The sequence below is a fragment of the Triturus cristatus genome, chromosome 12 (assembly GCF_964204655.1).
Source record: "Triturus cristatus chromosome 12, aTriCri1.1, whole genome shotgun sequence".
NCBI lineage: Eukaryota > Metazoa > Chordata > Amphibia > Caudata > Salamandridae > Triturus > Triturus cristatus.
This window is the reverse complement of record NC_140595.1, coordinates 52,544,063-52,571,244: the sequence shown is the minus strand read 5'-3', so window position 1 is coordinate 52,571,244 and position 27,182 is coordinate 52,544,063. Positions and strand designations below refer to the sequence as shown.

The 27,182-nt window shown below is 44.2% G+C and overlaps 1 protein-coding gene across 2 annotated transcripts in view; it reads right to left on the bottom strand.

Moving 5' to 3' along the window:
* MFSD12 (major facilitator superfamily domain containing 12) overlaps window positions 1-25,838 on the bottom strand; it is a 61,544-nt gene extending 35,706 nt beyond the window's left edge. For both annotated transcript variants that reach the window (XM_085637295.1, XM_085637296.1), the window contains exons 1-6: window positions 25,101-25,838; window positions 15,861-16,071; window positions 8,069-8,201; window positions 6,779-6,979; window positions 672-764; window positions 76-168 (exon numbers count right to left, since the gene is read on the bottom strand). In XM_085637295.1, the coding sequence (XP_085493421.1) occupies window positions 76-168; window positions 672-764; window positions 6,779-6,979; window positions 8,069-8,201; window positions 15,861-16,071; window positions 25,101-25,365 (996 nt within the window). In that variant the 5' untranslated portion in view covers window positions 25,366-25,838. The remainder of the gene's footprint in view (window positions 1-75; window positions 169-671; window positions 765-6,778; window positions 6,980-8,068; window positions 8,202-15,860; window positions 16,072-25,100) is intronic.
* Window positions 25,839-27,182: the final 1,344 nt, after the last annotated feature.

The window sequence follows — 27,182 nt, the reverse complement described above, 5'->3', positions numbered from 1 at the left end:
TGCGCATCTCTTCTCCCTCTGTGGTCCCCACACCCATTGTGCTCAGCACAAACCCTACCAGTCAGTCTCACTCACATTTCGTCCAATCCAGCGGTTGATGGGTTTCATGAGGAGGGAGGAGATGAAGCCACTCACGTACATCACCAAGGGGATGGTCGCGATGAACCTCTGTCAAAAAGAGCAAAGGACAGGACACTCAATGTCACCGCCAACCCACAAACTACACCTGGGGCACAAGGGAAAGAGTTCTCAAAGGGGAACATGGCCTGTAGCTGCATGAGATTAGGCCTGTGTGCACAGACCTGTTATTATGTTCCTATTTTAATTGATTTGTTGAGTGCGCAAATACCCCAAAGGGCGTCCTGCCAACAGTGGTACAGTGGAGGAAATTCCGCAGGAATATTCTTCTCTGGATTTACTGTTTTCCTCCAGTAATTGAAGGATTTACCATCACCCCTGGACTCTAAAACAGATACAGCTTTTTTGTGCGTTTTTAAATGGGTGCTACTCCCTCTTAATATTACCAATCAAAACCTTAAAAATCAGCTCCCTTTTCCCTACGGTTAACACATGCGGTGTTATACTTCTGTGCCATATACATACACACTTTAAGGGGATACATACACAATTACTAATATTGCCCATTATTGTACACAATAGGAAGGCCTCACCTTGGGCAGATGCAGAGAGTTGGTCAGATACATGGGGATGTAGGTCTGCGACAGGTTAACGATGAGACGCGTGGACATGTACAGCAGAGCCACCTGTGAGGAGAGAGCACACCACGATCACTGGAGAGGCAGGACTTGTATAACGAAGGTTCTCATTTGCGTCTCTGAGCTTTGCAGGCACTGCAAACGATACCTGTCATTGATGCATGGAATTCAGAAAAAGGCCACTCACCGGGTATTGGGGTTTCCCAGCATTGTCATTCTCTGGAAGGGGCACATTTTGTACTAACACTTCTCAGCAGGGATACTATACTTTTAATGGGAGAGTACTGGCACTTCACAATAGCAAATAGGTACCCTGAGATAGCGAGAAGCTGCATGTTTTTATTTTCATTTCAAGCACTGTTGTGAGCCATTACTTCAGGACACATACCCACGTCTTAAGCACAAGAATCCTATTATCACACACATGCTAAACAAGTGCATGAAGCACACAAATGCACAGAAGAATAACACACAAATATATTTTTTTTGTATAGATGAAGAGCATGCAACATTCGTATAGTTTGAGTGCATTCTTGAGCGCCATCAGCTCGCAGCCATTAAAGCACATGTTCAACGTGGAGAGGCGATGTTAAGATCGAAGGATGGATCTCATCCAATCATCTACAGGAAAAAGAGAGGAAGCAGCCTGGCTTAAAGGTTAGCTAGAAAGTGGACCTTTGTCTACATTACATTAGCTGCAATAAGCAGGAGGGACCGGGTCGTTCACAGTTTGGCGAGCCAGGAGAAGCGCTATAACAGGATCTCTCCGGCTCCACCAAATTTGCGCTTTCCCTGTCAGGAGCCGCTGACTGACCACTGGTGCAGCCACTGCCAGTGGTCAATCAAAGGCAGTGCCTCATCTGCGAAAAAGCCTCCATCTTTTATGCATCAGGAGGATTGCCACATTCAGGGCAAATTTCTACTGTATGGCTCTACCACTGTATTTCTTTCAGACACAAAACCTAGCTTTGTGACCAAATATAAACAATGTACAGGTCTTCAGCTTTGTTGAAAATGGATCTACTGCACTAGCAGATGCACCTTCAGCAAAGAGATGTTTGCAGGAACCAGGGTTCTCTAAATACTGCATGCGGTCTTTCGCGGAGGGATGGATGAGAGATGAAGAGCTTCGCCAGCCCAGCAAGCCACACCAGAGTTTAAATGTCTGGAGTAGGTATCCTAGCTTATTTCCCAAGTTCACCCCTCTGTAGAGTTCAGGTCAGGAGTACTGTAGCGCAATCCTAGCTAGGCAGGAACACGCTATGGCCTCTCCTTAGCACAGAGAGATGATGTTCATGAAAAATGCTGAAATATTAGTGTTACTCACCCCCAGAGACTTCAAACTGTCTCATGGCCAGTGTGAACTGTTCATCCAGCCCTGATGCATATTCCACGGGTGCAGACTGGGATTTTAGTCCATTAATGCGCAGAGAATTATTCTGAATATTAATACAGAATACACAAAAGACAGCTGCCTCTATTGATTTCTCTACCGCATTCAACTGCAGAGACAGATCTTCTTATAGCTGCAATCGCTCCAGCTAGGAACCCCCAACAGCTACTAGCAGTAGTGATCAAACTACAAACATCTATGTCACTCGCATTCAAGTGGCATGCCACAATCAATATTTTAAAGCTGATCAAGTGATGAATGGTTTAAAATAAGGCTTTTGGCTAGCCCCTTCATGTTTTGCACTGCTTACTGTGGATTTATCCATGGTAATTGGACAATCTCAGTCTTTTACTACAAATTTGAAAATTCCGACTTACCTATCCTTGTGTCATTTTTTTGTGTTTTAGCTCTTATCCCTATTGGCGTCCACTAAAAACTTGATCTGTTACCCTAGTATGTAAGGGATAGCTACCCAATAATTAGCACTTCTAACAGTACAATTATGATATTTTCAAAAGATCGTGTAAAATCCAATTTTACAGAGCAAGTTAAGTTGCCACAAGTGGTTGGTAATTAGTTTGAAGTTGATGTTTTCCAATAATTAAACTATAGCCCATAAGAGAACAAAAATAGGATCCTCCTGGTTTTATTTGAAGGCATATCTGAGGGCAAATGTTGTGCATGTCTATTTAAGTCTAAAATGAAACGGTCTTTTTTTAGCTAAGAATGATGATTGTGGATCAGGCAAGAAGCCAAAGATGGGTTGTGCCAACTCTGTAAAAATGGAATCAAGGACCTTCCTCGTGTCCTTTTTGTCAGCCCAACACTGCAAATCTTTTGACATCTACTGAGGACTCCTCTTTCTAGACGGTACCTGGCCCACAATCCCTACTAAACCATAGGACAGGGCCCTTACCCTAAGAAATTACTCTTCTGAACTTTTCCTGATCATGCTCAATTCTCTTAACTACTTCCATCACCCCATCGACAGCTTCCCATCCCTACTCTTTTCCACTCAGCTCTGTTTGATTCTCTCCTCCTGTCTAATGCCTCTGCCTTTACTCATCATGCCACCTCCTACATCCTCTCTTGTTCCGCTTCAAGACTTCCTCTTCTGCCTCGCTATGAGGCGCCTCTCGCTTTCTTGTTCGATCATCACCCTACACTCCCACGCATCTTATTCATCTAGTTCACGCCTTCCCCACTCCCACCTATTTTGCTAATACTAGTTGTGTGTATGACGGTGAGTCACATTTCTGTTACTTTTACATCTATTCCTTGGGCGACAATGTGAAAAATAAAAATATAAAGAAAATAAGATCTGCACAAATAGCGATGGTGGTTATTTTTTTCAGTTTTAACAGTAAACGTCTATTAACTATTATTTAGATTTCTAACACGGTTTTAGTAGCTTAGTAGGTTTGGTTTTTATTTTGATTTGAATACCAATTGTGAAGGTTTGATTTTAGATATTAAGATTTGTAGAAAATTGTAATATTATGATGATGAAAGGGGCAGCAATGAATTTAATGTTTATCTACAGTAGCCAGTTCCTGTAGAAGCCAGGTTGTCATCTATATGCGTTTTTCTTGTCTTTAACTTGTCAGGTGCATATTTGCAACATAGTTCTGGATTTAAAACTGAATAAGCAAACGCACAAGTATCTGCATCCCTAGATAAGAGTAGGATATGATGATCATGAGCACGGACAAAGGACCTCCCACTCATACGTCATGTTTTTCCCCTTCCCTTGCAGTGACTGATTCTTTTTAGCTTCCTTTTATCAATATGTATGTCTTTAGTATTTGTAAGCAAGCACGGGCATTTGGAACCTACTTGTCTCCCATCTAGACCAGGCTTCTTCGAAGAGCAGCTCTTGGATACCAGTAGCTCTCCAGCTACCTGTTAGTAGCTCTACTGTGTGCAGCCCAGAGAACTAAATTAGAAGCTTTTGCTTGGTTCAATTAATATGTTTATACCAAATTGAACAGCGTGTATTAGAGACAAAAAATTATGTATTTTCAGAATTCATAAGCTGATATTTGGAGAAAAATAGTTACATTTCCCAAAAATATTTAAAGCTTATATTTCAATTATAAAAATCAAATATTGTTGGGGAAACTATTGACAATATTATTACGTTGGTGCAAGGGACATTGCAGCTATGGCCATTATACAAAACCCATATAGAGGCATTCTATATTGACAAATAGTTTTCTACATTACTGCTGACAGCCATGCCTAGCGTGCTGAAGTGATCGCTGCTGGGTTTTTGTATGTGGTGGCTACTAATATAATGTTTTCTGGTGTGGTTATGGTTACATAGCTGATAATATTAGTATATCCAGAGGATTTCCATTGAACATAAGTAGCTCCTATTAGAGAAAAGGTTGGAGAGCCATGATCGAGACAAAAAGGAGTGGATCCCAGGAGGGTGGTGAGAGCATCACAATTAAGACTCCAACCCGCTAGAATTCTCTTCCTTCCCACCTCAGAAATGTAGACTTACAGATTTTCTATAGAATTTGAAAATACACCTGTTCAAGGCAGCGTAAAACCAAGTATAACACACACACACACTTACTCAAATGTTCACCCAAATAATACCAGGTATCCATTCTCAAAGTCACTTCATACAAGGGGTGAATCTAGACGAAAAGGCTATCTTTATTTTCCACATCTTATTAAAAGTTTGGGACCGGCTATAAGCCTTTATGTGTACATTATTAAAACTCTTAAAAACGTGGTTTGTGTTATATCAGTACAATTGGACATCAGTGACCCAAGTATGCATACTATGCATTGGAGCAAAAAAACAATTATACAGTAGTAATCATTAAAAAAAAAAGATCAAGTGCTATGAGACATACATTAGATGTCTCAGCCTTAAATAAATAAATACATACATTCATTAACCTTTACTGATCCACAGACAGAATAGGGGATCTGAAAAGTCAAGCAATTCATTATATCCACTTGTACTATGCAAAATAAAAACACAAGTAAAAAAACACAAAAAGGAAACCAAATAAGACATAAATTTGGTGTTCTCTTCAGGACAGTATAAACAAGAAATTTAGTATTGGGCAGTCAAACAGGAATTTTCATCAAAAGCCTTCAATGGTGAATTGTGATGGTGTTCACAAAAGCTGTTGTCGTAGGAGACAAGGTGAATCTAAACAGAGAATTGAAACATTTATGTTCAAATTCAGACCCGACTGTGTATTCCCCTTTGGATCTAGGGGCAAGGCACCTTCCTATAGTTGTCCCTCATGGGTGATGGTGCGCTTTACAAATACAATATACATAACATAACTCCCTAATCCAGACTATGGCAATGGGGCTTGTCTTATCGACTGCCACCAGGCACTGGCTGGGTGCAAAAAGGCTGTCCTAAAAATACACAACCGTAATTTGTTGTACACAAAATGAGCTTTACGTGACAGGTCAACGTTTGGTCAGGCAAGAAGCCCTTGAGCCGTCAACTCTGCCGATCACAGCTATAATTAAAGATAATTCCGCAAATACAGATTCAACACCATTAGAGCTCATCACTCTGAACTGAAAACAATCAAAATCCTCCATCTAGCATCGATTTATAAGGAACCTGGGAAGGTTTCAAACTTAGGATGTTATTGCTCCAAGCGTTCCAATGTCCAGCATTCAGCTATTAAACATATGCAAACTCAGAAATTAGCTTCCTCAATAAAGCAAGATATCAAAAACAGGAAGTCTTCACTGTGTGAAGTCCACACCCCAGCTGAATTTGCACAGGGTGTCTCTGGGTTTGGGTGTGGCTGGGCAGTCAGGAAACCATGATTAAGGAGAAGAGATACTGGGTCTTGTTTGGTGAAGAAACGATTATGACATTTTTCCCATGTACTTGAACTCAATAACTTCTTCTTCTTTTTTTTATTCATACATGTGACTTTGCAATATTTAGGTTTTAAATTGAAGTGTACAGTATTTATCCTTGTTACTCTCTCTTCTAAAGAGAAGCCACATACATGACCTAGCTACAAAGGAAGGAAGGTTCTTAGTGACCTTAGTGATTTGCAGTTCATCCAACGGAGATCAACCTGAACTGGACACAGTTGAAAGACTAAGATCTCCACAAGGGGTAGCCCCTGAGGAAGGTGGAAATACCTCCTAATTCACTATTGATCCCAAGAGAGAGTGAGAGCGAGATGGCAGTAGCCACTGACTGGATACCCTGTAGCTTTGGGTGAGCTCCGCAAATGGAAAGCCATGTAAAGTAACTGCCCCTACAAGCACACATACCTTTGGGTGAAGGCTGACAAAACTGAACAACAACGCATGGAAGAGGTTGGGGGGACGGACAAAAAGTGCAAACATATATTGAAAAGCAAAACAGAATGAAATGGTGGAATGAACAATGTAGGGACACTCAGGCAAGTATAAATATTACAACATGCTCTTTAAGTACTTCTCTCAACTCTAAGGGCCATAGCAGTCAAACTAATTTCTGTTTCAAACTAATTTCTGTTTCATTCGGTGAACTGTAAAGAAGGGTGGAAAACATACAGTGTGCGGAATACAGCCTATTACCAACCTATAGAAAAATATAGATGAGATTCTCCATAAGATGTATAGGTTTTTCTACCACTGAGGGGTGAAGGATGTACAGGTGATGTTGTAAATTGCTCACCTGATAAAAAGAGGGTTCCTTCAACCAGTCTTTCCAGAGAAGGAGTAGATGAGCAGAGTTCGCTCGCTTCACGCTTGTCTGCTCGGGCAGGTGTTCCTCGGGCTCCGGGATCGGAGCATAGTCTCTCTTTTTCTCTTTAGTTCCAACATGGAACAACAACGAAAACAACGCACCCAGTCCCACCACGAGGAAGGCCAGGTTCTGAAACCAGAAAAGCACATAGTCAATGAGGACAGTGAGCTCTGAAACTGCACATGAACAGCATCCTTCTGGGCACACAGTGAGCCCAAAACCAGACAAGAAACAGATCATAAAAGGGAAAATGCCCTCTGAAAAGGGGCATCTACAGGATACCTGGGGACATGGAGTCTGCGCTCTACGTCGTATCGTCCTTGTCTGGGTTCAGTGAGCATGAACAGAATCACAGAGGTCACAGGAATTTTGAACCCAGACAAGAATCAGGTGGCATAGTTCACAGAGAGCTCCAAAATCAGACATCAACAGTATCACTGGGAGCACCGGGATCTGAACCCACACAAGGATGAGATCACGTAGGGCTCGCAAGGCAGACACGGACAGGGATAAAATGAGAAAAACATACACCAAATCAGGGTCATGGAGGGACTGTTTGATCTAAACGAGACACAGACATCCTCACTCTGGGCACAGTGAGCTCTGAAACCAGACATGGATAGACCATGAATGGCACAGCGAGTGCAGAAACCTTGCAAATGCAGGGTCACTGAGGGGCAGTGAGCTCTGGAACAAGCATGGACAGGACTGCAGACATTCCAGAGAGAGTTTAAAACCAGACTAATGCGGGGTCACTGGGGGAAGTAAGTTCTCATTCCGAGAAGAATGGGTTCACTGAGGGCAGAATGAGCTCTGAAAGTAGACAGTGGCACTATGGGAACATTGAACTTACTCTTCTTGTCTGCCCTCCCTCAATCGCTGATGACTGCGGAGTGTAGTAGCAGGCACTATGAAATTAGGTGAGTGTCCCCAATATGGTGCTGAATCTGGGAGACTGGTGCAGGTCGGGTATAATCAGTCATGTGTCAGTCATGTATAATGGAATCTACCCTGCTCAGAATGAGGAAGCTTTGGGCCAATGTATTTATTGAGCCCACAAGAACGGTGGCCACACCAGAATGGCACCATGAGCTGGTAGTGTCATGCACAGGTGCCCCATTTTAGAATCATTTTACAATTTGGAGTTCCTGCTCCTCATTGACCCTACTCTGATCTTGGACACAAAACCCACACTTTACAAGTAGAAACACAACTCACCCTAAAGATGGGCACATCCTCTCTCCCCAGGTGTTTAGATTGAGGCAGGTCTTCATCCTGCCCCACCTGGAAGTGAAGGAGCACCCACGCCACCGCATACACAGTGATATTGGCAATGACAGTGAAGGCGTACCTAAGCAAAACGAAAGAAAAAAACATTATGGAGGGGGTCTCCATAAGGCAGAGGCATCCGAGTCGTTTATGCAGTAACATATGGAGAAGTAATAAAAGGTGCCAGCAATATATTCACAAGACATGGATCATCTGAAGAGCCGGATTTTAGCCTCAAGGGGGCCGGGCTGACATTGGTTGGAGTTATTCCAAGGAGACTTAATCTTCGTAGTGGATTTCCCTGGTAGCAGGAGGTTCAGAGTTTAATCTTTTCATGGATTCTATGGACCTTATTATCATTGCATAAGGAGATCACGTCATCACCTATGGATGGGTATCGCAGAGCTAGCTAGCGAAACAAACAATTCTACATGAAAAGTGTCTTCACGCAAGGGATACGTTAGCCAGGTCTCAAGGCGGTGAATTGGGTTAGGAACCAACTACATTGCAGAACAAAGTTTAGTAGTGAAGCAAGCAAACTCTTAGCGAGCCGACTACGGAGTGCCAAAGCCAGTGCCTTACTAGCACAAGGCCTAGGTGTGAGAAAGTGCCATCTTTCTTGCATGGTATGCCCCCACTTTTTGCTGAATTGCTGAATGTACTTTGACTGAGTGTGCCCTGGACTCCTGCCAATCAGGTGCCCAGGGCCTATTTTCCTTCCCTAAAACACACAAAACCCAAATTGGCAAACCCTGGCCACATGTTAGCCCCTGGTAAATGGTACCCTAGGTACTCAGGGCCTTGTGACCAGGGAAGGCCTCTAAGGGCTGCATCACTCATTGTGCCACCCTTAGAGGCCCTGTACCCTTACACACACACACACTGCCTTTGCAGGCTGGGTGTCTGGGTGCAAGACAAAACAAAGTCGACATGCCACACATCCCTGTGTGCCATGCCCATCACCTACACTGCCATGGCATACATCAGCCACCCCTCTAGCTGGGTGCCTTATGCCAATGGTGTGGGCACAGGAGCAGGAGCCCTGTGCCCCTACAGTACCCAGGTCCCTTCCTGAGCACTGTAAGTGCAGTGCTGCCATTTAAGAGTACATGGTGCTGAGAGCTCGTCAAACACGAACTCCACAGCACCATAATGGCAACACTGAAGACTGAGAAGTTTGGTATCAAACTTCTCAGCACATTAAACCCACACTGATGCCAGTGTGGGATTTAATGTACCAAGCACCCCAGAGGGCATCTTAGAGATGCCCCCTTAAACCTAACCTACAATCCACGTCTGCTCTGAGGCTGCCTAGGCTGCCACACAGCAGACATGTTGCTGGACCCCTGGGTGGGAGAGCCCCTGCTCTCCTGGGCCTGCAACAATGCACATCCTGGGCGAGGTGCTAGATCTCCTCCCCCAGGATGGGCAGGGGGAAGCTTCAAAGGCATGCCGCCTCTGTGAGCTTCCCCAGGCCACTGCAACCCCCCACTCTGGCGGGAATCTAGGCCGGAAACCCCAAATAAGGACAGGGGATGTGCCAGCCTGCCAACCCCACCCCTCAGGTGGGGGGAGGCGAGGTGAAGCACATCTCCGGGCTCTCGCCATCTTGAAGATGGGAAGCCCTACCCTATCAGGACTAGGCTACTGCCCCCCTCCCACAGGAGAGAGGCAGGATAGGGGGTGTACCCACCCCTGGACAGGGACCCATTGGTCCCTGCCCTTCACCTACCTGTAACGCCCCTAAATCTAGTATTTAGGGGCACCCTGAACCTTCCTTCCCCAGATTCCGAAATACAAAGAAGAGCAAGAAGAAAGAAGACCTGCCCTGCAGCTGCTAAGAAGAGGAAGACACCAACTGCTTTGGCCCCAGCCCTACCGGCCTGTCGACCCTCGAACCTGCTCCTGCTCCAACCCAGCATCTCTTGTGGCCAGCAACCTCACAAACCCCGGAGGGCCTGGCTACCTTTTGGCTCTAAGCCCCTGGGACTCCCATGAGTAGAGGCTCTACTCAAAACCTACTTCTAATCCCTGGCAGCAGCCCGGAACAGCGAACCCAGCACACTCTGCACCAGCCAAGCCTGGCCAGTGCCGGAGTGAACAAAGACCACAAGGACGACCCCACGGCGACTGTGACCCCGAGTCCGGCACCCAAGAACCTCCCGCGACACTCCTGAAGAAGCCTGCAGCCTCAGAACAAGGTGCCCCCCCCTACCGCAATCAACAGAGGGTAAGATTTCCCGACACCAAAAGGCACCCCTGCACGCGGCGCACCGCAGCCCCCTGTGCCCAATCCCGGGGACCTACCTATCCTCCAACTACCCAACTTACCTCTCGAAGTGGTGGTGGCACCTGAAGAATCCTCATCCCCGAGCTTGCAGTCTTTTTCTAAACCGGGGATTTCCCATTGAAATCAATTGAGCGCCCGAAGGCTCAAAAGCACCCTGCACCCAGCCGCCCGAGTGGCCCTGGCAGTACAACCTCTACACCTACCTACTTCCCCACTTGCCCCGAGTAAGTGACCAGGAGCCCAGCTCCCACAGCTGCGTAGCTTGCTAGTCAACAGCCACCAACCAAGGCCCACCTATCCCTCATAGAATAACATTGGGCCTAACTCTCTCTACACCCGGCCGCCCTAGAGTCGCTGAGGGTGAACCAAGTGTACCTACCGGACCCTGGGGGACCCCTGAGTCTATGCCCAGAACCTCAACTCTGCCAGTCGAGTACTTACCTTTAAACCAATAACTCTATTTTCTTCATAGGGTAACATTGACTGGCTTTTTCCTGAAATTTCTTCTAAGTGTGGACTTTTCAAATCTTAAAATATTCACCAAAAATCAGCCGAGTAACGAAAACGAAAATACTCACCTGCTCTTAGGTGAACTCCCAGTGCTGGATCTTGGTGCCCAGCACGGACTCTGGAAAATACTTACAACTGTACTTACCAGTAACCCAATTTTCTCCCATTGGAAATCATTGACTGTTTTTCTGTGGAATTTCTTCTGTCAATTTCTGCAATCTTTAAATATTCTTTAAAAATCGTATAATATCTGAAAACGTAATTACTTACCTGTTTTGGATAAAGGTCCCAGTACTGAGTCTAGGTACCCAGTACTGGATTACAAAAGTAACGAGAACATACTGTACCTGCAACTTGAATTTTCTTCAATAGGGAATCATTGACTGTTTTCTTTGAAATATTTTCTGTCAACTTTTAAAATAGCTAAATATTGTTTAAAAATCATCACAGTAATTAAGTCGACTTTCATCACTTGATTCTGAGTACTGACCCAGGACTGAATCTAGGATCCAGTCCTGGAATTCCAAAAGTAATCCTAAAAGTAATCTGTTGCAAATAACTTGAAATTTCCATTGAGCTCAATGCATTGTTGTGTTTAAAATAGTGTTGCCTATTGCAACCACTTGTAACTGTTTACAAAAGTCAATTGCATATTGCAAAAGTAGCTATATAAAGCATCTCATTCTGAGAAAGTATATTTTAGTGCCAAGTGTTGGTTCTAAAATAAAACAAGCATATATTTTTTATATATAAACCATTGGCCTAGAGTTCAGTTATTGAGTGTGTGAGACCATTTGCTGACTGAGTGTGTACAACAAATGCTTTACACTGTCCTCTGATACTGCCTTACTGCTCGACCAAGCTACCACTTTAGAGAGTAAGGTTATATCTAACTTTAGCCTCTGTCAAACCCTTGGGGACTGTGGACTCTGTACACCCTGTACCTATTAAGGAACAGTATATACAGAGCCACTTTCTCACACTAGGACCCCACTCCACAGCAGGAGTAATCATATCATATTCACTGGGTACACCCCTACAGGAACACATTAAAAAACGTGGCTGCTTACCTTACAAAGCTTTACACGGGAGAAGACCAAGCTACCTAGCCAACTTCCTGTCGATACTAGGGGGTTACAGATCCTCTTGAAGTGAACACATGAACTAGAACAATCTTTTTCAGGAGACACAACCAGTAATGTTATCCCCTCCTGGTTCATTTAGTGGCACAGCCTGCATTTTATCTTTCAGAGGCACTTTCAACATCCTGTTATTCATATGGTCTGGTACTTACCCATGTCCCCTACTCTAGAACTCTACACGACCGACCCAGTGGTTATGGATAACATCTCCCTCACCCTCAATGTAACACTTGTGAGTCCACACAGATAATTTTATAATTTTTGGATTAGGGGGGAGTAACCCCCCCCCCCGGCCGTATTTTATTAACATTTAACAAACCCTCTGGATGATGAACTGTTACCTTTTGCCACAGTTGCTACAGTACCTCCGACTCCCGTCAGCATTATTATTGTGACTAAGTTTTAAGTTGACTCTCTCTTCCCAACTCGTATCTTTTACATACACCTCGTCTCCAGGTAGGTTTCTCTTTTGCTACTCACGGTTCGATTGTTTATAATCGCTTGCTATGTGTAAAGAATGTGAATACAACTCAGTGCAGTTGTGCTACAGAAAAATGTTAAATATCTACTAACGTAACAAAGTTCAGGGATTTCTGCTCTACATCAGCTGGCAGTCTGTAGATGCACCGGGTGACAGGGAATGTATCTTTGCACAGGATATCAAGTGACAATAATATGGAAGCATTTAAGAATACGTGACCAATGGGGTCCTCTTGTGGTGTCGGCACCGGAGTTTTACTTCTGTCTCCGGTTTCAACCTCGATGATCGATGAGCTTTCTTGGATCTTTTCCTCTGTTTTGTTGGAGTTTTTTCGGGAAAATCCGAAAAAATCTTCAGAGCTTCCCGTCTTGCTTCCAGACCCAATGGAGGAAAAAGGAATCTGAAGATGGCCACCACGCACGTCGACTTTCAGGATACCGTCTGACATCACACAGGGGACGTACCTGGCACCAAATGGTGGTTGACAGCGACCAAAACAAGAAGAAAAAAAAAGACAAACACAATTCCGGACCCAACCACTAGATGGCGGAATAATGCACAGCACGTGAATCCAGAAAAAGATTCACGCTGCAAAACCTTCTTTAAAGGTCTTAAAATCAACAATCTCGAGGTTCTTGAAGATAGCAATACTTAAAAATAAGTCCAGGACTCAGTAGTTCTTGATAGAGCTGAGAACCAGGGGTGGGTGGTTAAAATGCTCATTAATAGAGGCCTTCCAGCAAAGAATCCTTCACTGAAGAGCACCAAATATTCTCATAGTAGAAAGAAGAGATAAGGGGACTGTCAAAGCACGTTCAGCCACTTGACTGAACTGCAACTTAAATCCTGAACTCATTAAGAATGGGGATGAGTTTTTGCCACCTCCTGCACCTAAGCTACTTCAGGGGTTAAAAACGATGCTCAAGGACCAGCTGCTGGTTGGCCAAAGCTCAGAAAGTCAATTAACAATTGGTCTTTGCAACTCTTCTTGGTTGATTTCTCTGACAAGAAAATACAGTTTGTTGCATCCACTGAGGGAATGAGAGGAAAGTTAGATGCACCCATAATGTTAACACCAGACAACATCATTAAGAGTACCATCACGAAATCTAGAATAATTGAAATGCTCAGCACATTTTAATAATGAATTGAACTGGTGGTACGTTACTAGAATACTGCAAGGACATATCTATCATGATAGCCAAAACCAGACATTAGCCTTCATCGGAGAGACGGGTAGTGTGGCGTTGTCTGCAAAAAGATGATAAACGAGAGCAAGGACATACAACAGACTATGAGGAGCAGGAAGTATATTGGACCAACGCGCAGGGGATTCCTCTGTCTCCATCTCTTGAGGCTGGCACTTGCTAGGCCTGGTGCTCTATGGAAGTGCAGGCCAGTTTGAGTCAGCCTTCTTATTACTTCAGAAGCCAGCTGAAGAGGCAAGGTATGGTACTTTCTGGCAACTCTTGGGGTAGGCAACAAAGGAAAGCTCATGCTGTGACTGCCTTGGGCGGTCACCCAAAGGAGTGAAGCGATTAAGTACCCAGAATGCACAGATCAGCCACACTTCCTATTAATAAGAGGTATTCCACAATCCACGACAGGTGCATATAGATCATGCATGTAAAGTCTAGCGATAAAAGATGCAGAACTCCATAATTACGATAAGTACGACTTAAAGGGTGAGCCCTTCAGTGCTTACAAACTTATGCATCAAATAATCCATTACATTCAGCCTTCATCAAACGTATAACATTTGAAAAAGCATGCCTCACTAAGGCAACAACAGTTGCAGGCTTAGGGTGCCAGCAATAGATGGAGTGCCCGTGCCCCTAACGAAGGCACATAGATCTGCCACTGGGACAGATGGACTTCCCACACAAGAACTAGAATCTCTTTATGGTTGAAAGGTTTGGGAAGCGAAGAGAGTGATAAGATTTTATGCACACCTTAAAACACCTCTGCCACTTTTGATGCCGCAGAGGAGGACATACTCTGAGGAAGGGTGGCCCAAGAAGATGCTGGAGGAGTCAATACTGTTTGTTGAGGCGTAGTAGCAACATAGGGAGGTCTTTAGAGGATGGAGATAATAAACGTATTTAACTGCCTCCAGTATTTATAAGGGGGCAGGGGGGAATCAAAATGTCAACAGCCATTAGAGACAAGCTGAAAATATTATCGATGTTTCTGCAATCAATGACTACAGATCTCGGAGAGGTCAGACTAATGTACTTTAGAGTGATCTGATATACCCCCGCCTTCCTACATTGATAGCGCAGTTACAGGATGCAGCCTTTGCACAAGTTCCTGTCCGTGATCAGGATCTGAGACGGTGAGTGGTGTGACAGAGGCCTGTGCAGCACAGATAACAACTTGTGACTCTCCAGGCAATGAACACATGACATGTTTTACTTATCTGATTGAGAGCTAGACCGAGAAGCTTAACATAGGATCTTATACCATGGCTGAATTCTGCAGGTGGATACAGAAAGATGTCAAGTATTAGTACCTGGTGAGTGAGGCAGTGACTATACAGAGACAAACATGCATTTATAAAAGGTATACATCCAGAGGCCCTTCAGCAGAAACAACAAGAGGGATTGTGAAGCAGAGCATGGAAATAAGCCACACAAAAAATATGATGTAGAAGTGAGCCTCCAGCGCACTGCAGTGACCGATGACATTCTGAAGGATTGCAATGATTTTATGCACCTCTACCGCTCAGGTAATTCTGAGAAACTTGGAGTGTATAGGTGAACTGTACCCTAACTTCTCAAATGTAGAATATTAGTCTTTGTACGTAGCACCCGATGAGGCACCTGGCTCTTTCAACATGCTTGGACACAAGCTTGACAACAGGCTACTGTGTTAGAGGATGGCTCTGAGGCGCAAACTTAGTCTAATTGTGGTTCAGAAAGGAGGTATGGGTTAAGGGACTTCCTCAATTGTCTTGGCACCCCTTGAAGTAAGGATGGTGGCTCATAAGAACACAATATTTCTATGCTACCCTCCCTGCTCCTTCCATGTACTCACAAGACAACGCTCCTCTGTCCCTACAGCCACCCCACTGCACCCCCTCAACAAACTCCCATGTACCGCAATGAAATTTAAAGCAATGACAATATAAGAAGCAGTACTCCAAATGTTTCAATTTGTTATGCAGGAGTAGTTACACTATCGTAAATATACCTCATAACGCCACTATTTCCGACTAAGGACTGGAAACAAACCGTACTAAAAGGACAATCTAACCCTGGTGAAAGGGTGGAAGACGACCAGCGACAGGACAGATGAGGGCCTCCCATGCTTTCTTACCTGAACGCGGTCAGCTCCACCTTCTCATGTTCGTTCTTCGCTAGTTCTGGAATGAGGGACAGGTGTGAGATTTGCGTGGCTGCCCAGCCAAACTGGAAGATTACAATGAAAGGGGCAAAATAAACCAGTGCTGCCCACTGCGGAGTATTCTCTGTGCAGGCCAGGCAAGGGTTAAAGATGAAGGGGAACGAGAGGATCACACTGATGGTACCTGAAGAGACAAAAAAAAAAAAAAAAATCAGGAGGCAGCTGTTTATATTTAGAAACGTTTATCTGCACAGGGAGGACAGCAGCCTTAGAAATCTATACACCAAAGGGAACAAATAAAAGCTGAGACTGTGAACAATATCTTACAGACTACATCCTTGATGCCACAGCAGTACATACACATCACCTGCACCAGCAGAGGAGAGTGTTATGTTGAAGGCTTCAGACACAGGGGCCACTGATACAATTCACACGAATCTTCAATTTTAAAAGGAGAAAAGCATCCTCCAAACATTCATCTACCCTGACACGCAGGAAATTCTAGGCATACAATAAATGAAATAATGTATTTTGGGTTGTAGCACTGTCAGCCTAATAGTTAAGTTCCCAGCAAGACAAATTGAACTAATAGGATCTTCATTATGTGCATGGAAACAAGAAATACAGATCAAAAGACAGTGAGCAAGACAGGAAGAGGCAATGGCAGGAATAAAGGTAGCCAGACAAAAAGACAAAGAGCTCAAGGAAGAAACAGAACAAGATAAATGAGTTGGGAAGTGGAGAAAGAGGTGTGACACAAAAGTGAGAGAGGGAAGAGACACGACAAGAAAGGCAAATACATTTTTTATATTATATATCAGAAAATAAGAGAAAGGGAAAAAAGATTAAATACAGGTGAAGCTCTAGAAAATATAAAAATGACGACACCGCGAGGGAAAGAGACGGAAAAGCTAGGGCGGGAAAGAAACAAACAGAAGAGAAAAACAGAATTGTAGAGTTACTGGTTTTGTTAATATGTTGATCCTTTACCATTTTCTCATGGAACCTCTCTCTAAGCAAAGTGTACATGGAAATAACTATAACAAGCAGCTAAGAATATATTCTGCACACATCTAGCACACTATGCTTTTACTCAGTTTTTGAGAGCAAGTCCATTTGTTTTTACTTTATATACAATTAAGTGGCTAGCAGCCACCTCTGTGCTCTCCATCTCTCTCTCTCTCTCTCTCTCGCCTGTGCCTCGTCAGAATCTGGATATACCACTAACCATAAATGAAAACCCCTACGAGTTCATTTAGAGTCCGCCTTCTACATTCAGCATCAAGATTATCATCAGATTAGCTCTCTTTACCTTATAAAAGGTCCACCTATGTTCACCAATGCCACGGGGCTACCGATGTCTGCTCTATTGTGGGAAATTGAAATGCAACACATTTTAAGTGGCCTGACACACGGCATCACTTACAAGTTGGGGAGAACCAGTCACAAAATCACCAAGATAGATACTACCAAGTTCCTCTGACAGATCTACTGGCCTCCCGAAAAAGTGCACATCACTTAAAACGATTAATTGATCCTCACCGCGGTCTGTGGGTCCACCCTTGTGCATCAGAGGGCCACAACTCAACTGCCTCAACCATTTACTGCAAAGAGACTCCATGACAAGTGTGTTTTGGTTGTGTGGGACACAACAGGTGCCCAGGATGCAAAATTTGGGAAAAGTGTGCTTAAATATTGCAGGGGCGGGGTGAAAATGCACATTTATTCACTTAAATTAAGAGGTTATAATATTTCTCCTTTCAATTGGGTTGTCAATTATTACTTCCTTTCAATAGTTGTGTCTAGTGGTTAACTCTCATTTCTGATTTGTTTAATGTTTATGTAAGTCTCTGGCCAAACTTATTTCTAATTTTTATCCCAAAAAGAAAAAGAATTCTGTATGGGGACGGCTGGAAGGTATTTCTGAGAAGAGTCACTTTCTCCACATTTGACAGCAGCAGTCAACCTTAAACAGGGTTTACATGCCCTAGGTAGATTTTCTCAAAGAAAATGGTAGCAAACCCTATGTCTTGACCTGTGGAGAAGAAAAGATCCAGACACCCAATGTCTGAACAGATGTTTTGGGTTTTTCTTCTTTCTCATTACTGACGTTGGTAACTTTGGGATCCAGGATGACTATTAATCATCTGGGGGTTGAAAATTGTCATGAAGAGTTAAACCTTCCATACATAACTGTTTTTTTTTTTTAGAGTGAGGCCTTTACTATGTTGGCTACCTGTAAGGAGAAGGCAACGCTTACAAGCGATATAATAACGGACTGTGGTTGGCATACATTAAATCTGAATTCAGAAAAATAGGCATGCTGAGGGTTTTTACAGAGAAAGATGTATGCCCTAGTTTTAATAAAAGGGAAGTAGCCACAGCTTTTTATGAACTAGCTCATGAAAGACGCCTTAAAAGTGCAAAAGAGAAACCAATGATAACAGGTTATATGTCTTTGTGTGTTTCTGCGGCATCTCCCGTGTATTTAGGGGAGCCTTGCGGGAAATGAGAATGCTCTTTGTTATTTAGGTTTCAAGCGGACACAGTCAAATATTTACTATGTTTTTTGCCTGGGTATCAAACAAACCACGCTGTTGTTCCTTGCCCGTGCGATAATAAGACAGGTCAAACTATGTCACACATTTTATTGTCTTATAAATTTTATGATTATATTTTTTTTAACAAGGTTATTTTTGGTCCCACTTTTTAAAAGGCAATACTGCGACATTAGGCAGTGTAGAGCTATGTTTGTATCTGTTATTCAACTGTCGATAGTGAAACATTTTTACACGTAGGTTCCTTTTTAAGACATTCTGTGAGGGCACGTGGAACTTTATTATTTTAGCAACTTGCTGCTATCTGCTATTTCCTTTTTTGATATATAGTGTAGAGTTATGTTTATTTTTGTTCGGTCTGGTGGCTCAGTGGACTAATGCGTCTACTGCAGGGGACTGTGTTCGACCTCATGGTCACAGGTTCAAATCTCGGTGGGTCCACTCAGCCTTTCATCCATCAGAGGTCGATAAAATGAGTACCATTGAGTTGGGTAACAACCAACATCTGTTATTCAGCGACAAGATACCCGTAGTGGTGAACGTGCGCTTTACAAATACACATGTTATGTTTGTTAATTAATTGTCTGACAAAACATGCTAATACGTAGGATCATTTAAGACATGCTGTGAAGGCACTTGGCAGTTTATCTTTTTAACAATTGCTGCTATTTGTAATTTCCCATCTGATAATATTTAATTATGTTTTTAACTGGATGAAATGTCTATTGTTAAATGTATGTTACTTTTTAAATGGATGGAAAACCTTCTGAATAAAAAGTGTCAAACTGAACTGAACTGGATTTTTAATCACATTATGGTCCCAGATCCCAGTAGTGTCGAAAGTCACAAGATTTGGTAATGTCTCATTAGACTGGGGTCCTTGCCCACACTTAACAGGATGGTTCAATTTGGTTAGAGTTAGATGCCCACATATATGGCAATATTTGGGAAAAGCAAAGAGGGAGATTTTTGAGAAAACAAATGAAAAAAAAATAGAAAAATTCATTTTACCCACTGAGTTTCACTGAATTGAAGGCAATTTTAGGTGGAAGAGTGCTAAAAGAAGGCTATTTTTAGCTTAAAACTAAGGAGACGCCAACCTGAACTAGGTGCATTGGAATTTATGTGGCCAGATCAGTAGATGGTTTCCACTTATAAAAGCCACTCCAAAGGAAGGGCTGCACCTCTAAAAGCCACACAGGGGGAACGTATGCCTACTAAAAAGTCACACCGATGGAATGGTCTGCAACTCAGAAAAGCCACTGCAGAGGAACGGTCTTCCTCTCTAAAAGTCACAACGGTGGGACGGTATGCCTCCCTAAAAGTGACAATGGTGGGACAGTCTGCCTCCCTAAAAGTCACAACGGTGGGACAGTCTGCCTCCCTTAAAGTAACAACGGTGGGACGGTCTGCCTCCCTTAAAGCAACAACGGTGAGACTGTCTGCCTCTCTAAAAGCCACAACGGGGGACTGTCTGCCTCTCTAAAAGCAAGACCGGTGGGACTGTCTGCCTCTCTAAAAGCAAGACCGGTGGGACTGTCTGCCTCTCTAAAAGCAAGACCGGTGGGACTGTCTGCCTCTCTAAAGGCAAGACCGGTGAGACTGTCTACCTCTCTAAAAGCAAGACCGGTGGGACTGTCTGAATCTCTAAAAGCAAGACCGGTGGGACTGTCTGAATCTCTAAAAGCAAGACCGGTGGGACTGTCTGAATCTCTAAAAGCAAGACCGGTGGGACTGTCTGAATCTCTAAAAGCAAGACCGGTGGGACTGTCTGCCTCTCTAAAAGCAAGACCGGTGGGACTGTCTGCCTCTCTAAAAAGAAGACAGATGGGACTGTCTGCCTCTCTAAAAGCAAAACCGGTGGGATGGCCTGCCTCTCTAAAAGCCAGACCATTAGCACTGCCTGCTTCTTCAGAAGCCCAGTTGGACGTCTGCCTCTCCCAAGATCACTTCTATTGGAACAGGTGTCCCTACAACAGCTGGGCTGTTGAGCTGGTATGCACTTTCAAAAGCCACACCAAAGGGCCGATTTTCCCTTCTAAAAGCCACATCATTCAGATGGTCACCACGTTAACAGCCACATCAATGGGATCCACTGACTCTGCAAAAGCTAAGTCGATGGGTGAGTAGCTCTGCCCAAAAGCTGTATTGAATTGGTGGTACGCCTGTCCAAAATTTCCACCAATGGGATGATAAGCTCCTCTTAAAGCTCCACTAAAGGGTCGGTCTACCCCACCAATTATTAGCATGGTTGACACACTTTGCAAAGATTGTCACCGGCAGACTGTTTCACAAGTGATTCTCAATCTACAGTCTTCGCTATTAGACTCAAATTCATGCTTTCAATACGTTATCACGGGACCTCTGCTCAGTCGACATCACAACAAAGTAATAATCACGAGGATGGTGACTTTGAGTGATACCAGATCACGGGACATATTACTTATGGTGTCACTACCTTTAAAAAGTTTTTATTTTCCTGTTTGACGTTTTTCATGGGTGCTTTGCCTATGATGCGAGACACTTTCAAAAATAGAGTCAACAAAAGCAGAACGAGTGGTAGAAACAGGATGTACCAAAAAGAGGAAATAAGTAATATGTTATATTCTTGTCTGCCTGTCATGAGCCTAAATCCATCGTTTTTTTGCTCCCCAATGCCATTCCAGTTTAAATCCAGCCATATGCAAATCAGTCTTGACCCCGTTCCCCATGGGAACAGTCCTGCCCAAACTGCCAAGCCAGATTCTCCCTGGACTGGAAAACAAGCATCTTAGGACTGGTTTCGGGGTTTCACCCCTCATCAGCCAGGCTAGCTTGACTCTGGCGGCATGGAGACCATGGGACTCACGTTTGGGCATGCCCGTCCCACTCGGGGGGACAAATTCAAAAGGAACAATTGATGGACAAAATGTTGAACAATGTGAAACCTTCACCCCAGTAAAGACATATAGGTGGCATGAAAAAACAATTTCAAAAACTAAAATCTGGCTTTAGCGGGCAAGATACATTTTCAAACATAGGACTGGTGTAGGGGGGTATCCACCTCAACCCAACAGCTGTTTTCAACATGTATACAGTCTAATCCAATCCTAACTGCCCAATACTTCAATTTCTTTAGGAATGTTAGTCAGCCCACTCATCACAAACATACCCTCAACCAAACAGGTGTATGCATATCACAAAGAAATGTGCGTGAAAATGAGAAAGTACCTCACGTGCGCTACACCAGAGGAGCTACTGGCAGGTTCTCGCCAGCTTGCCCACGTTTTATCATCATTGCTGACTTTCTCATATGGAAAAAAGAAGAAGAAAATGTGTCCAGTAAAGAGTAAATATAGAGAGGTGAAAATAGTGATCGATGTATCTCTAAGCAAAAAAGAGCCTGTGATATGTAGAAGACAGTATGTCAAAAAAGGAATAAAATTGAGCTAAGACTCACATATATTGCTAGACCCTTTTTAATCTGAATAGTGAGCTTACTCAATAATAAAAACACAGCATGTTGCAGACCATTTCAAAGTAGGCCAACATGTTTCATTGCCTGCACTTGGTTGCGGCAATATCGGCAGGGCTTCGAGGTCAGCAATCACCTCACTGGACATCTAACTTTATACATAGAGTGGCAGCCAAAGGCCCACCTACCAGCTCCCACCATGCCGAAGGGTGTGTATTTCACGTGTCACGCAAGGAAGAGAAAATGCCCGACGATCGCATGGACGCGGTAAATTCAAAGCAACGGAGGTGCTGTTAACTAAGGGTTAGAGTTTATGAAATACACATCCCTTGGCATAATTGATAAGAGCGATAATTTTCCCTCTAAAGCTCCTTATTGTGAATGATGAAAAAACATAAAACAAAAGCCAAGGAAGAGGAAATAAACAGTGTGCAATCAAGGCCTGATTTAGAGCTTGGCGGAGAGGTTACTCCATCGCGATGGCATTGATGTACCCTTTGTGCCAAACTCTGCCAGCAACAGAGACTACTTCATATCTGCCGCTGAAACTGTCCTCTGACGGCTGATGCATTGTATCTTCAACAAAACAACAAACCATGCTCCGGTCTAGAAATGCTAACATGTCGCATTTCACTGCACCCCCAGTGCACATCATCCAAGGGGCATTACTGCAGCACAATGCACTGCAGCAGTGATAGTAACCCGCCGCACTGCATGGATCCTAACACATAAAACATTTCAGGGACCCTCACCCCAGCTGAGTACTCAGAAAGTAAGCCACTAGAATGTGAACAGCACTGAATGGGAAGCAGATGTCACTGAAACATAACGTGCTGCCAGGTACAAACCCACAGAACACGAAGCCCTGTACATCACAACCAGGCCGTGCAGAGTGCTCTCCAGCATTAAAGCCTGTGTGACTTATGGCTTGAGTGCAGAATCTGTCTCAAACTCTATGGAGAGTGCCGCCTTTGCCAAACATATGATAGATGAATCATATGAGCTAATCCATAAATTGTGTATCAATTTCCAACACAACTCAATCTTTAGAAATAAAACAGGTTTGTAAACCATGAATCCCTTGGAATCCCTCCAGCTACCCATTCGGGGCCTCTGCATTCAAATCCTCAGCCTGGCAGACATCTCCTGGCAGCCTCTCTGCGTCCTGGAGGCAGGATAGTTTCCTCCTAACCAGCATTATTAGGCCTATGTCTGTCAGTACACCTACAGCGCTCACGTGCTCCCTGCAGTTAGACACCGGGGTAAAGGTCACAAGGACATGGGTTATTTGGCCTGGACATCTTCCCACTGCCCACCTCCCCTGCACCCCAGTTGAGATGCTATTAAAAAGAATAAGCGCCTCGGTCAGTGCCTGCAGTATAACTAATCTGAACATTGACCGCGATGGCACCAGGGTCCAGGCTCCTATTCATTTGTGCTATTCTTTATTTCGCTTTCTTTGCAGCGCAAACTCGACCCGAGCGTATGGGAGCGCTTTACGCGAGCACATTACATCACATAATTACATTCATTTTTTTGTAGGCACGGAAAGAATAAGTGATCTTCCCAGAATAGTGGGATGTCGAGCCAACGCCGAGACTCACACCCTGTTCGCCAGTTGGGCTGTCACTCCTTATGGCTTTGTTAATGTTTAATAGCTTGTATCGAATTGTTTTCAGTTACAGCAGCGACGTCCAAGGGCACGCAACAGCAGCGACGTCCAAGGGCACGCAATGTGTCATGTGAGCAAGCCGGGATTAGAGGAACTTGTATCGTGGGTTTTACATGCAGCTATTTCATAGCACGTTTATTGCTGTTTACTACCATTATTGTGGCATCCGAACTGCCTCGTGGTAGTGTCAGCCTGGCCAAGAGCCGGACGCTAATCTGGCCCGCTACTCAGTCATTCTATTTATGTTAGAGTTTATAACAAATGGCTGCTTGCAATACCACAAAGCATCCTTTGTGCGTACAGACATACAATAAAGCATAGAAACGCAGCAAGAGTTGCCAGATTACTCAGTGTCAGAATGACAATGTTTCCAGCCCTGATTTTTAATCATGAAATCAACTGATTCTACAAACCAAGTCATTCACTGTGTTTTAAATGCATAGCCCAATACTGTAGTGCTTGTGTACAGTCAACATGGTGCGACCGGACTACCAGTTTAATTCGCCCAGACGTAGGGCCTTCTGGTACTTGAAGTCAGACAAGTGAGGCATGTCCACCGCTCAAATGAATTTCAAATTTCCCCACTAATCATGCTTGGATTCTAGAGTAGCGTGCTACCCTCCGAAAAGCAATTCAACACCTCATACGGGGTAGCAAGCGCTATAAAAATGCAAACCCTTCCTTTTTATTTATATCCCTCCACTATCCTTTACAATCCAAATAACAGACTAACATATCCACTGCTCAAATGAATTTCAGATTTCACTATACTAATTCACCACTAATCCTTTATGGGTTCTTGAGTAGCGTGCTACTCGCCGAAAAAAGCGATTAGACATCTTGTCAGGGGTAGTAAGCGTTACATAAATGCAATTACAATACAATAATGGGAAAATCCAAACTAGAGAGTATAAAATGGAAGAAGAAGCATGGCCAGACCAGTTATTCACGCATGGCCAGACCACTCAAGATCTATGAAGTACTTCTTATGCCAGCATCAGACAAAGATCTCTGCCTCCTCACATCTGGCACAATACAACTTAAGGTCGCCTGCAATGGACAATTCGAAATTTCCAAATTCCTCACTCTGAACACAGTAATCTTGTAAGCCTCAATGTGGCCAAGAATCAATCAACGAACTGTGAAGTACTCACATCAAGCACTGGACAGCTGGGAATATCTGAGGTACTCACATCTGTCACCAACAATCTGGAATTTCTGAACACACGTCACCTTGAGATCTCTGGTCATCTCAGACCAAGCACAGGACGACCACAAGTGTCTTAAATACACATCTCTCACACTTTAAAAGTGAGACTCTTGAACCATTCACACCCAAAGTGAGACAACTTGAGATCCCTGAACTGCTCACGCCTAGCCTGGGACATCATAAGACCTCTCAGATACTCACACCAGAAATGAGAAAACGTGATATATCAGAGGTACTCCCAATCCAACATCTCTGAAACAATAACAATTGGCACTGAAACATAGACACCAATACACAAATGACAAAACGACCAACTTACCGACCAGGTGCCAGGATTTTCGGCGGCTGTACCAGCGGCACCCGGGGGAGCTGTCCGCCTCGTAGCCCACCAGAGGGGTGCAGATGCCGTCGGCCACCTGGCCCAGGAGCAGCAGGACCCCCGCGTAGGTAGTGTTGAAGCCCAACACCGTGTGGTAGTAGAGCAGAAAGTAGGTGAACCACATGGAAGCGCACAGGTCGTTCAGGAAGTGACCGGTGGAGTAACTCAGCCGCTGCCGCAGCGGCATTGAGTCCTGGTCCGTCATGGTCCGGTGTGCCACCTGGGGACCGTCACACCAGCTGGAGGGTGGTCATGTGAGCAGCGCTGACAGCAAGGGACTTGGCTTTAGCTATTTTCCCTTCCTTTTTAATTTTGATTTATCATAAAGTGCCCCTCATGCCAACTCTTTATAGCCTGGCGGGTGCGATGGCTCGCGACTCGTTACATAAACATCCGGCCGGCCCTACTTGACTTTCCACTCTAACCTAAAACAGCCGCAATACGCTGAGGCCATAAAAAAAATGTGTTTCTAAACTGATTAACCCTTCTACGGGGCGGTACTACTAGAGTCCCTCTCAGCAAGTCCTGCGATTGGTTAGAAGCCTGTCCCGCCCCGAAACACACGGCCCTCCCCATCCCCAGAAAAACACCAGCTGCCCGGGCACCGGAAAAGAGCGTCCCGTTGCCTGGGAAGAGACCAGCCCTGAGGCTGACCCCAAAGTGACGTCCAGCTGGACCGGAAAGCGTGGACCAGCAGCACCAGAGCCGGCCTTCTACACTGAGCCGGTCCGCGCGGCCGTCTGTGACGAAAGGGGCGCGCGGTCAAAGAAACACGGCTACATCCGGGCCCTGGCACGAGCGGCGCAGCAGGGGCTCTAACCCTTTCAGGTCCCTCATAGTTCCATTCACACCGGAAGCGGAGGGAAGGTGTAAAGACATGCCCTTCAATATTTTTATGCCTCCCCTCAATGGTAGAAAAAGACTCGCTTATGATTTGATGTTTCAGGAATGTGTAATGTCTGGGTGTTTCCTGTTTCATCCATATTCGCCAATTTCCGGCTGCCCGGGCGTCAGCTCCACTTTTCCCAGGTTTCATCACGTGCGGTCTTATGATCACTGAGTCACACACACGTTGTGTACACTGAGACAAGGAGTACAATCAGTGCTACCTCGAAGAACAATAGGGTGACCACCTGCCAAGAAGGCACATTCACGACAGTAAAAATTCAGGGCAAAGGGTTACAAATCACGACAAATGGTCATTTTTACGGACACATCGGAGGACATTGATTGATTATAAAACAGACAGCTGACAGAAGTACAAGCCAAAACTTGTTTACGCTCTTTAGTTTGTATTACACATCGGAGTGTTGAAAAAACATTCACAACTAGCTGGACAGATTTAAAGATGAAACACGCATTGGCATAGCCAATAGGCCTCGCTTTTGGGACCTAAAGTATTTACTTATGCAGCACAATATCCTTGGTGCAACAACATCAACTGTTGCATGGCTAAACACTTATAAGGTCCCCAAGGCGAGACCTATTGGCTATGCCAATGCTTGTCTTTTGTTCTTGCAATGCTGGTAGCTTGTTTCTGCATAATGATAATAGACCTTAGGGACTTTTCTTGCGGCTTTATATAGCGCAAACTTTGTCCAAAGGCATCAGAGCGCTTTAGATAGACACCTTGCATTTAAATTGACAACTGTAGCAAGGACTGTACATGAACATATATGAATGCATTAATTTGATTCAGTGCAGATTGCAACAAAATGCCAATTTTGCATAACAGTTTACATCGATCAACACGTGCAAAAAACAAGATGTGCATGAGCTGTTTGGAACAAAAACACATTTATTGCATCAATCCATCAGTGTAAATGTTAGAGCAAAATTGTGTTTGTCTGTGCAAAGTCATGTGCCAGCCCCTCGCTTTTGGAACGTTATAAGTATTTAGCTATACAGCAAACTATGCAACGGTCCAAGGCGAAGCCTGAAAAGGTAGAAAGTGGGAACCATAGGGGAGAAAAATGAGAGCGGGAGAGGACAGGGAGTGCAAACTAAGATAGAAATGAGAGA